This window comes from Dermacentor andersoni, chromosome 1 (assembly GCF_023375885.2).
Source record: "Dermacentor andersoni chromosome 1, qqDerAnde1_hic_scaffold, whole genome shotgun sequence".
Classification (NCBI taxonomy): domain Eukaryota; kingdom Metazoa; phylum Arthropoda; class Arachnida; order Ixodida; family Ixodidae; genus Dermacentor; species Dermacentor andersoni.
This window is the reverse complement of record NC_092814.1, coordinates 134,328,077-134,340,479: the sequence shown is the minus strand read 5'-3', so window position 1 is coordinate 134,340,479 and position 12,403 is coordinate 134,328,077. Positions and strand designations below refer to the sequence as shown.

Genomic DNA, 12,403 nt, shown 5'->3' with positions numbered 1-12,403 from the left:
CACCCTTACCAAAGCCGAGGCAAACTATTCGGTTACTGAGAAGGAATGTCTCGCCATCATTTGGGCTATCAAAAAATTTCGTCCTTATGTGTACGGGCGTCCATTTGACATCGTGACTGACCATCATGGCCTATGCTGGTTATCTTCACTAAAGGATCCAACTGGTTGGCTCGCCCGTTGGGCATTGCGCCTGCAAGAGTACGACATCCGCATTGTTTATTGCTCAGGCCGAAAGCATTCAGACGCAGACGCTCTATCCCGGTCACCCCTGCCCTCTGGTCCTGTTCACTCGTCTATTTCCACCTGCGGTGCCTTCGCCCTCAATATTTCCGACATGCCATCAGAGCAGCGCAAGGACCCATGGGTCTCTTCGCTTATTGCCTTCCTGTCTAGACAGTCACCAGCGCCGATCTCTCGGACGCACCGTCGTCAAGCCGCGCACTTCATCATTCGGGATTACTTGCTGTACCGCCGCAACTACAATTCAAGCGGCCGCAAGTGGTTGCTTGTTATACCCCGACACCTCCACTCCGACATCTGCGTGACATTCCACGATGACCCACAATGCGGCCACGCTGGTGTATTAAAAACATACTCTTGCCTCCAGCTTCGGTACTACTGGCGCGCTATGTACCGTTTCGTCCGCCAGTATGTCCGGTCATGCCTCATATGCCAACGACGCAAGACGCCAACTCAACATGCCTCCGGCCCCTTGCAACCCTTACCATGCCCCGCGCGCGCGCGTTCGACCGCGTCGGCATTGACCTATACAGTCCGCTTCCCAACACTCCAAGCGGCAACCGCTGGGTTATTGTCGCTATCGACCACCTCACGCGGTACGCTGAAACTTCAGCCCTTGCATCTGCCACAGCAAAAGATGTCGCCAGTTTTATCCTTCAACATATGATTTTACGCCATGGAGCACCTCAAGAGTTACTGAGCGACCGCGGTCGCGTATTCCTCTCCGACGTCATTTCAGCATTGCTCAAGGAGTGTCGCATCATTCACCGCACTACCACGGCCTATCATCTTCAACCTAATGGGATGACAGAATGTTTCAACCGCACCCTTGGCGACATGTTGGCCATGTATATTTCATCTGACCACTCAAATTGGGATCGCATTCTCCCTTTCGTCACCTACGCTTACAATACCGCCACGCAAAGCACCACCGGATTCTCCCCTTTTTTTCTCCTTTACAGACAGGAACCTTCATGTACTATGAACACGGTTTTACCTTACCGGCCGGATGCTTCAAAGTGGACGACTGTTTCTAGAGCGGCTGCTTACGCCGAAGAATGTCGCCAGCTCGCTCGTTCATTCACATCCCAGGACCAGTGGCGCCAAAAGCATCGCCACGATTCATCCACTACGGCTACGCGCTTTGCTCCGGGTTCACTGGTCTGGTTGTGGGTGCCCTCTACCCCTCCAGGCCTTTCCTCCAAGCTGCTCTCCAAGTACCACGGTCCTTATCCTTTACTGCAACAAACATCCACGGTCAACTACCTCATCGAGCCAATGGAAGCGCCTTCCGACCAGCGTCGTCGCGGCCAGGAAATTGTCCACGTCTCCCGGCTCAAGCAGTGCCATGACCCCCTGTGTTTTCCTGCCCTTAGGTCGCCAGGATGGCTACTCTTTTGGTGGGGAGTGATTGTACTGAAGGCACTGGGCAGTGGGCGTAGTGCTTGTGAAAGAGAAGACGAGGAGAATTGCTGGCTTCCCCGTTTTGCCATAGTATCGACCTGTCTAAGCCTACCGCTGCAAACCTAGAACTAGTGCTGCTAGGCAAACACCCCCGTTGCAGATACAATATAACACAGCTTCTTTGATTTTCTTAAGTTTCTAATATTTTCAGGCTACCCAATTCTTGGCCCATTGGGTATGTCACCGGTTATGTGCAGTCATGGACAAGCTAACCTGAAATGATGGAGCGATGACCGAAAACAACTGGAGGCACCACGCAGCCACGAGGACATGAACCAACAATGAGTTAAACACTGTCACAAGAGTGTCAATAATATCTTGCATAATAATATATTGTGATAAAAGAAAGTGCTCAAGGATGGATTATAACAATGGCTTAAGGCGCAACAAAGACAGCCCTCTGCTCGCCAATTATGTCCCTGAGGCAGGCGTGCCTGCTTGCATCTCGTGGCAGTGTTTATCTCATTGTTGATTGATGTTCTCATGGTTGTGCAGCACCACTGCTAGTTTTCGGTTGTCGATCAGTCATTTCAGAATAGCTTGTCCATGCCTGTACTACTGGGTGTGTCGATTCTTGGCCAATCCTCCAGAATGGGTATATGCCACTGCGACAGAAGGGGTACAGAATCCTTAAATGCATTTACATGTGACATACTCCTCTGAACACACCTAACACAACCATTCTTTCCTCAACAAGCATCATACATCGCCTTTATCCTTGTGACATCGCTCAATCGACATTTTACTCTGCATCCACAGGATTTGGTGACTGCGTTTGGGCATAGCTTGTGAATGGTATAGTGCTTTATAAATGTTGCATCGGTTTAACGTTTCAACCTGCACAGTATGTAAGCATACTAATTTAATTACATGTTACATAGGATAAAAATAAATAACTGTATGCACCACACTTAGTTGTATAGAATTTAATTAACCCCTTCACTAAGAAGTTTTGCTTCACATAGAAAATTCCAAGGTGTGTGTTGGGTCTGCAGCAGTTTTATCATTCGACATACTCCTTGAGCAAGCTCTGTACCACAGTGGTAAGAGGAGTACTGAGCTGCAGCATAATTGGCATAAACAAGACCGCACAGTGGCAGTACACTGGAACATCCACCACTGAGAAATGCTACAAAATCATGAAAACGGGTATCAAGGACCAGTGGCATCAGCTATATTCGTGGCTGTGTCCTCTCCATTGATTTCTAGATGATGATGGTGATGATGATGATGATGAGAATGATGATGATGTGCTTAATTAAAGGGGTACTGACAAGAAATTTTCGACTGTTTGGTTTTTGTGCTAAATTACAGCCTGGGACCTCTACACCCTAGAAAAGAAACACTCGCAGGCCTCGGAGCACCCTAAATAATGCAATATATTAGCTTTTCTACAGCCAGTTTCGCTTTCATATCTTCTGTGTTGTGATGTCATGGTGCAGAAGGTGGCCACGTGGGAGCAGGACATTAAGACAGTTGGACACTCGCTCCAGCTCGCTCACTCGGTCGTCTGCTATGCAGCTACATAAGCCCTTATGAGTAGCAGTATCAGAGGCAAGTAGCAGGCCACAGCAAGTGTCAAAACATTGCTATGTCCTGTTCTCACTTGACTGATTGATTGATTGATTGAAAACTTTATTATTCCACCGAGCTGGGGTGCCCGCCTCTTAACCTACACGTAGGTAGGGGGGGAGGACGAAGCAGTCCCTGCGCGTTGAGGACGGTGAGTCTTCACGGCCTCAACGGCCAGGCGGATTGCTCGACGCTGGTAGTCTTCAGCCTCGCTCTGGAGCAAGGCCTCCCAGGCTTCTCTACTGTCTACTGTCCTTGGCCCCTGGGGAGCCAGCACACTCCCATATTATATGGTCTAGCGTACCTTTTTGCTTACAAATTTTGCAGAGGGTGTCCTTATAGTCCCTCCTCTGTGTTAAGTAGATCCAATGTGGTGATGTATAATTGTTTCCGTGGAGGCGCCGCCAAATGCGAGCGTCCTCCAAAGAGAGACCGATGCGGAGGCAGAAAGATCCTTCTTTCGGCTTTGTAATGATCTACAATTTCCCTGTACGTGATGATGCTATCTTTGATCCCTGGACCTGGCTGCTCTTGAGTTGCCCGGTGGTAGAGCGCTTGGGCGAGCTCATGAGCGGCTTTGTTGCCTGGGACTTCTTCATGGGCCGGAACCCAAATAAGATGTGTCCCTCCTAGGAGGGTTCTTGAGTAGAATTTGGGGGGTCTCTTCTGAGATTCTCGCTTTGTTAAAATTTCAGATAGTGAGAACAGGCCAGAGATCATTGACCAGGTACATGGAGGAGAAGGATCTCCGGCCTGTTCTCACATGACTACCTTCTGCATCATGATGTCACGACACAGTAACCTCTTAAGAAATGATACCGAAACTGGCTGTAGAAAGGCCATTATATGAAATTATTTAGTGTGCTTTGAGGCTTGTCAGTATATTTTCTGGGGTTTAGAGGCCTAGGAACTTCATTAAGAGGAAGCTTTAGCTCGGGCCCAAGTCCGACACGGCCTATTCAAATACATGTAAAACGCAAAAACGTTTTTCTGAGATAACCCCTGGACCGATTTTAATTAAATTTGTTGCATTTGAGAGAGGCAGTTAAATTCTAGTGACTGTTGGAAGCGGAATTTCGATTTAGGGCTTGAATTTTGTTAAAAATATTTTCAAATATTCCACAGTTTGAAAAAAATAGAAGCGCAAAGTTTACAAATACATAGCTCTGCATCAAGAACAGATATCGCGGTTCTGTAAACAGCATCCATTAGATCATTCAAAGCGAACAAATTCAATATGCCATTTTACATCTTATGTGAATTTGTTACGTTGTTTACAAGGGTTCTGCAAAAGCTGTATTTCCATAATACTGAATTTTTTTAGACTGATGTGCAACATATCAATTTTGTCCGCTTTAGATGTACTATCATATGCAATTCACAGAATTGTGATATCATTTTTCCTTGCCAAGTTACAGAGTTGTAAAATTGATAGTTTCGTGTTTTGGAAATTTTTTATTTTTGCCAATATTTAATAAAAAACTGACAACCTAAATCGAAAATTCGAAACTAACAGTCACTAGATTTTAAGTTTTTCTTTTAAATTTAACAGACCTCATCAAATTTGGTGGAGTGGCTGTCGAGAAAAACGAATTCTCCTTTTACATGCATTTAGATAGGAGCACCCGAGCTAAAGCTTCCTCTTAAATGGAAAAAAATGAAGAATCAGAAATATCATTCAGTCCTCCTTTAAGGTTTTGTTCACCTAATGTGACAACGTCAATGAAAAGAGACCTTTGTTCTGATGCTTCATTTGGCACAAGCTCAACACTCATGATGATGTTATGTGGTGTTTAATGGCGCAAGGGCCAGGTATGGCCAAAGAGTGCCATGACAAATGGTAATTTTAACGATGTATTGTGAATGGTGTGGACATGTAGTGAATTTATCATGGTAGGTGTGACATGGCTGTAAAAAGGGGCCTAAAAACAGTCGCCGTAAATAGCGTAAAATATATAGGTACTAAAATAATGACACAGATTTGTTAGGAATGTGGGTGATGGCAATTGTGTTTTGGTAAAAAGATATGAAAACGAAACAACAGTGATAGTAGAGCTTCAAGAGGGCCCTCGAATACACTGGCTGTTAATCACGTGTTAAAATTACCTGGCCAAATTATTTTCAGGGTGTCGGTTTCGGCTAAGAAATCTAAGACTATTTGCAGATTAACAAGCGGTTCATCACTAAGAAAAATGCCAAGTGAAGAGGTATATTTTCGCGATATGCAGAAGGGAAATACTTTTTCCTCTCTGTTTCTATTGCAGGGCACTGAATAAGAACATGGAGGACTGTCAGACTATTCCGCACCTACTACAAGTCGGAGTGTCCCCCAAGTCAAGAGGTAGGAGTGAGTACCGTAAGCGTGTCCTATTCTGAATCGGCAAAGAAGTGTTTCCTTGTATCGTGCTGTTTTCTCACTTATCCAGTTCCCTAGTTTTGGTTTTATCATGTGTAGCTTATTCAATGTTTGTGTATCCCACTCTCCTTGCCAATGACTCCTCAGTTTATGACGTAGAAAAGACTTTAGGTCTGTGGCAGGGATCGGGACATTAACATCTGCGTCGCTAAAACTCACTGATGTAGCGTTTTTGTCAGCAGCTATGTTGCCTTTTATACCTTTATGGCATGGTACCCAGCATAAGACAATCGCTTGGTTGTACATATATGTGGAGCACAACAAGCTATACAGCTCATTTAAAATAGAATTCTTATGTTTTCGGAAACTAATTAGGGTTCTCATGACACTTAATGACTCTGTGAAGACAACAGATTTAGCGAAATTTGTGAGCTTTATGTGTTTAATAGCTGAGACTATGGTGTATGCTTCTGCTGTAAAGATACTGATGTGTGGGTTTAGTGCTCCAGATGTTGAAAGTGAGAGTCCGAGAGCTGCACAAACAACACCAGCAGAAGACTTCGAAGCAACTGTGTAAAATTCATCACAGGAATACTTCTCTTTAAGTTCAAGAAAATGTGATTGTATGTGAGCCTCAGGTGCTCGTTTTGATATTTCTAAGAAAGAGATGTCCCATTGGATAGTTTGCCACTCCCACGGCGGTAGAAGCCAATTAGGAGCAATTAAGACATTCTCTAAAGGAGGGAATCCTGTTTTTTCTGAGAGTGCTTCCAACTGGGTGGGAAGAGGAGGCCGGACAGCTGGGCAGTTACGGAGCAGCCAGGCCGTGGAGAAGTTGTGAATAATTGAATGACATGGATGATCCACAGCCGATTTTACCTTCAAGGCATACGAAAAGCTTAAATATGTCCTTTGGTAGTATAGAGACCACTTGTCAGATTCAACATAAAGGCTTTGCATAGGACTAGTCCTAAAGGCGCCTGTAGCAAGGCAGATGCCTAAGTGGTGGATAGGATCTAACATTTTCAGACAACTAGGTCCAGCAGAAAAACAGACTATTGCTCCATAATCAATATATGTTAGTATAAGACTTTTGTACAACTTTATAAGGCATCTCCTGTCACTTCCCGAAGATGTGCGTGACAAGAGTTTCAGAAGATTCATAGTCTTGATGCACTTTGCCTTAAGATACTTCAGGTGTGCTACAAAAGTTAGCTTACTGTCTTAAAGGAACCCTAAAGGTTTGTGTTCACGGCTCACAGATAGCCGTTCTCCATTGAGATCTATTATGGGGTATGCCAGTATACCTCTCTTGCTAGAGAACAGGATGCACAAACTTTTTTGAAGGTTTAGTTTAAAACCATTTTCGTCCGCCCACTTAGACAATTTATTTAAGCAAAGCTGTACTTGTTGCTCATAGATACTTAGATTACATTGTTTGTAACCTATCAGGATATCATCCACATATACAGAATCAAACATAGTACTTGGTATGACAGTCTGGATAGAGTTAATTTTGACAATAAAGAGTGCAGCTCAGCGCACCACCTTGTGGAACACCAGCCTCCTGTGTAAAAGGACGAGACAGAATGTTACCAACTCTAACACGGAACGTACGATAGGAGAGGTAACTGAATCACGTTCAGCAAATTGCCTCATACTCCCATTTCGGACAGATCACAGAGGATTCCAAAGTGGCAGGTTGTGTCGTATGCCTTTTCCATATCTAAAAATACTGACAAGAACTGTTTGTGGATAAAGGCATCACGGATATTTGTCTCGATGCGGACAAGGTGATCTGTTGTTGATCTGCCCTCCCTGAAACCGTACTGTAAGGGATTGAGTACCTTGTTGCTTTAAAGAAAATGGATGAGGCGACGGTTAATCGTTTTTATAAATAGTTTGCATAGGCAACTTGTCAGAGCTATAGGCCTATAACTGTTGGGTGAAGAAGGGTTCTTGCCCTCTTTGAGAATAGGGATTACGATTGCTTCTTTCCAACAGAGAACATGGAGTTGATGAGTGACAGTAGTGTTTTTTGGGTTTTGGGATATAAGTGTCTGATCACCTCATACATTATTCTGTCACTTCCTGGAGCGGACTTGTTGCAACAGTTCAGTGAGGCCTGGAACTCAGCCATTCTAAATGGACGATTGTATACTTCATTGGATGTGCCTTTCCGACCCAGAGTCAGCTGCTCTGCTTGTCGCTGGTATTTTAGGAATGTATCTGCGTAATGAGATGTACTAGAAACGTGCTCAAAATGTGCTCCTAGACAATCAGCCTGGTCCTCAAGAGTATCTGCTGACGTGTTTACTAATGGTAGAGGATGAGTTTCGCGGCCTTTTATTTCGTTTACCCTGTTCCAGGCTTTTCTTTCGTCTGTGTAAGAATTAATGCCGAAGATGTATTTTTGCCAACTGTCCCTTTTGGTATGGCGGTGCGTTCTTCTACCTTCTGATTTTATTTTCTTAAAGCTGATAAGGTTATCGCTGCCAGTTCGCTGTGTCAACTTTCCACTGGGGCATATGTGGAAAGCATTCGTCCTGTTTCCTTAATGTTAAAACAATCGGGAAATGGTCACTCCCGTATGGATTCTTATGTACTTTCCACTCCAAATAAGGCACGACTGTACTTGATGCAATGGTTAAATCGATAGATAAAAATATTTTGCTTACGACGCTGTAAAAAATTGGTTCTTATTTAGCAAACAAGCACCCATACCTAAGAGGAAATCTTCAATCAGACACCCTCTGGCATCACATCAAGAGTTGCCCCACAAGGTATGATGAGCATTTAGGTCTCCAATGACAATGTAGGGTTCTGGAAGTTGTGCAATAAAGCTTTCAAATTCAGTTTTGGAGAGTTGACAGTTGGGCAGGATGTATAAATAAGCAATTGCCAACAGCTTACTAAAAAGCGCTGCTCTGACTGCAACTGCCTCAAGGGGCATTTGCAGCTCTATATGCTGGCAGGCGACACCCTTATGAACTATTATGGCGACCCTGCCCGATGAAGCGAGAGCGTCGTTGCAGTCTTTCCGGTAAATGGCGTATTGTTACAGATCGTTTGTGTGTGTAGAATTCAGGTGTGTCTCTTGCACACACAGCAATCTTGGATTAAATTTGCGCACGAGTTCATTTATATCATCCAGGTTGTGGAGCAGACCTTTGGCATTCCAATGTATAATTTTTGTAGCCATATTAGAAGTGTTTTGTGTTGTCTGTCGAGAGAGATGGTTCAAGTTAGCTCACAAGGCTTTTCCAAGCCCCGTAATACAGGATTTTCCTTTTTTCCCAGCGCGCTCCATGGAGCTATGCCATTCCATCGCCTCTTCAGAGGCGGTGGATGATGCCCGCTCCGCGGGCACACACTGGGGTTTGTCGGGCCTGTCTGCACGGGCAGTGGCCCTGGGACCGGCAGGCTCGGAGGTCTGCTGGTCTTTCTTGACTGGGGGCGGAACAGCACTGGCTGCTCCTGGCAGGGGGGCTGGTGGCGTAACCGCGATCACACTCCATGTGACTTGGGTGACTGCCGAAGGATGTAGCAGTTCCCCCCGGTGCACCACTTCGGTGTAGGAAGGACTGGACTGATTGTGAAGAGCGAAACGCTTACGTGCCTCTAGAAAAGATAGGTTGAGTTTGACTTTCAGTTCTATGACTTGTTTCTCTTTTTTCCACGAGGGGCATGATCGTGAGTAGGCAGAGTGATCTCCTTCACAGTTGGCACAGCGCGTTGCTGAAGTGCAGATATCTGAAGCGTGTTCTGTTGAACTACACTTAGCACAAGTATCACGCGCTCTGCATGTTTGTGACCCATACCCAAAACACTGACACTTGAAGCATCAACGCGGATTTGGGATGTATGGTCTGGCACGAAGCTAGCAGTAGCCGGTTTCTATTGTTTCAGGTAGGTTGCTGGTTCCGAAAGTAATGATTATATGTTTGGTAGGTATTTGCTTGTTATCTTGCCTTAATGTTATCCTTTGCACTTTCACTATGTTCTGGTCTTGCCATCCTTCAACTAGTTCGCTTTCACTCAGTTCGAGAAGGTCATCTTCCGAGGCGACCCTGCACACTGTGTTCATTGACCTGTGTGGGCCCACTGAGACGAGAATTTCCCCAAATGCTACAAGTTTCGAGAGTTTGTCGTATTGTACTTTGTCGCGAAGTTCTAGAAGAAGATCGCCACTTCCCATCTTTGTTACTTTGCAGCCTCGGCCAATTGCATCCGTGAGACATTTCGCTACAACAAATGGCGAGATCATTCCGACTGTTTTGGTATTGTGCTGACTTTGTACAACGTAGTACTTGGAAAAAGATTGTTTTGGTTGCATGAAAAACGTGAATGTTTAATCGGTGCTCCCCCTCTTCAGGGAGCTATCAGGTAATGGTGGAAAGTCATTTGCAATATAGAGTTGGAAAATTCGGCAGCAATGGTAGCCACCCACCACCGAGCCCAACAAGGGGACGCTAAAAGGTTGGAAGAATACCTGCAGACGCCAGCCATGCATTGCTGCTATAACCTAATATAAAATACCTAAGGTTGGATAAATTACACCAGGTTAACCCTTGCCACCCAGAATACGGAAGTGAGAAGAAGTGATAAGAAGACAGGAAAGAAGAAATAGCGAGAGAGAAAGCAGAAGACTGAAGAGGGGGACAGGAAAAGGTGACTGCCGATTTCCTCCAGGTGGGTCAGTTTGGAGGTGCCGTCTATGTGAAGCAGAGGCCAAAGAGGTGTGTTGCCTCCGCAGGGGGGCCTTAAAGATCCAAACAGTCAGCATAGGCTCAACCCCCAGGATCCCCCTTTCCCCAGACACGGCTAAGCCACGCACGGCTACATGCGGGAGGGTCCAACCCTCGTGTGCTCAGGTATGTGGTGTCGCAACGCACCAAACGCCTGCTGACGCAGATGCCCCTGCGGGGAAGCTCAATACTCGATGCTGTTTTGGAGGAGGATGGTGCAAAGGCCCCTTCTAGGTGCAGTTGACAGTGGTTGGTCCATCAAAGACACATGCACACAGATAGCACGGTTGTGTAAACATCATTGTCACCACTGTGGACAAGGCTCCCATGTGAGAGCCGAAACACCACTTGGTCTTTTTTTTTTAATCTTGTAGTGTCTTAGTGTAGTTGATGTCCATTTTTTTACACTACTGTACCACCATGATCATCACTGTCAAGCCCTTGGCTTCACATACATGCACACACACACACATGCATGCATATGCACCTGCTACATCTTGCTCTACCAAAATGAATAAGCTATCAACTATTTGGGTAATGTTTTGTGAGTCATCAAACTATAAATACAGTAAACAGTACAGCTTAAGAAAGTGCAAGGATTTACCTGTGCAAGCATACCAAGAAAGGCCCACACTCTGAACATTTTCAGGGGAACGCTGACAAGGTACTGAAAGAGAAAATATTGACACAAATGTTTTACCTTGTCACAACATTGTTGAAGCAATATTTTGTGCATTACCATTTTCAGGGTACCCATACTTAGCTTAGTTTGAAAGCAAGAGTATATCCAGCATAGCTAGCATATTGCACTATATCAACAAAAGCTCTTCACACATAGTGGCAACATTTTATTTTTATTAACTCCTTAATGACCACACCTTTTGCACAGAAATGTTGCCAAAAATGCCCTTGAGTTTTCGAGCTATAAGCTATGCCTTCCAAAGCTTAGAAAATATGTCACAGAGACTGCATAACTGCAGTAAAATAAGCTTCATTGGCCACATTACAAACACCATACCACCTTGTTGGTAAGTCTTGCAATAATGGGATTACTGAACAATCCCTAAAAAAGTTTAACGGATATATGTGCAATGTGATCGTTAATTTCAGAATGATAAATTCCCAAGGCACTGCATAACAGCACAAATTTTCAGTCGTGTGATAGCACTCAAAGCACAGCACACATAGCCTTTTTGCACCATTTGCATCACACCCGGTTCGTCTCTCTCCCAATTTTCTTTCCAATGGCATCCCTCTTTAGGCCAAGAAGTAGACATGCTTGCCTGAGCTAACACTGCCTGCTAGTTGCATTCAAAAGGAACTACAATACTGTTCTACTGGCTCAGTTCATGAAAAGCCATACTAACAGCTGCAGAATATACATATTCAATGAGGCAGGTTCGTCAAGTGCAAAATCAATTTTGGCAGAGAACGAACTGACCTCATACAAGGCCTTTAAAGGGTTAGAGGAAGCTGAATAAATATGCAACAGTGCAGCTTGATGAGTATGTTTGCAGCTGCTGATGTGAACAGACACAGAAGCTTTGCGATTTGCGATACAAAACAATTGAGATAGCAAGACAGTTTTGTTATAAGCAACACTTCAGCAGTTGCAAAAAAAACCTAAACACAGCTATGTGTTCTTTCTCAGAAAATGGCAAAAATGAAGGAGAATGCATTAGTTTAACAGGTTTCAGTAAAAAATAGCTAGAAAATGTCTAAGCACAGGTAAAAAAGGTTGTGAGCAGTTTAACCCAAAGTGTGAAACGTTGGTAGTGATGGCTAGTGCAATTCCAGATAACTGCCATTTGTACTTAATCCTCTTTCTTTCCATTAGTTTCACTTTATAACTCTAGAGGCATTGTTGATCCAATGTACAATTTAAGTGTTTTGCCTTCTCTGGATTTTTCGACCCAGTGGTGTTCTCGATCATCTTTGTTGTCCAGAAATGCACTTTCCATGTGCCTTGACCCCACAGGGCTGCATGTACTTATTTGAACAAAAATAAATGCCTTTATGAACA

The 12,403-nt window shown here is 44.5% G+C and overlaps 1 protein-coding gene across 3 annotated transcripts in view; it reads right to left on the bottom strand.

Annotated features, from left to right (window-relative positions):
* Positions 1-12,403, bottom strand: part of mdy (diacylglycerol O-acyltransferase) — a 242,736-nt gene that overhangs the window by 17,310 nt on the left and 213,023 nt on the right. For all 3 annotated transcript variants that reach the window (XM_050191515.3, XM_050191513.3, XM_055062068.1), the window contains one exon: positions 10,985-11,047. In XM_050191515.3, the coding sequence (XP_050047472.1) occupies positions 10,985-11,047 (63 nt within the window). The remainder of the gene's footprint in view (positions 1-10,984; positions 11,048-12,403) is intronic.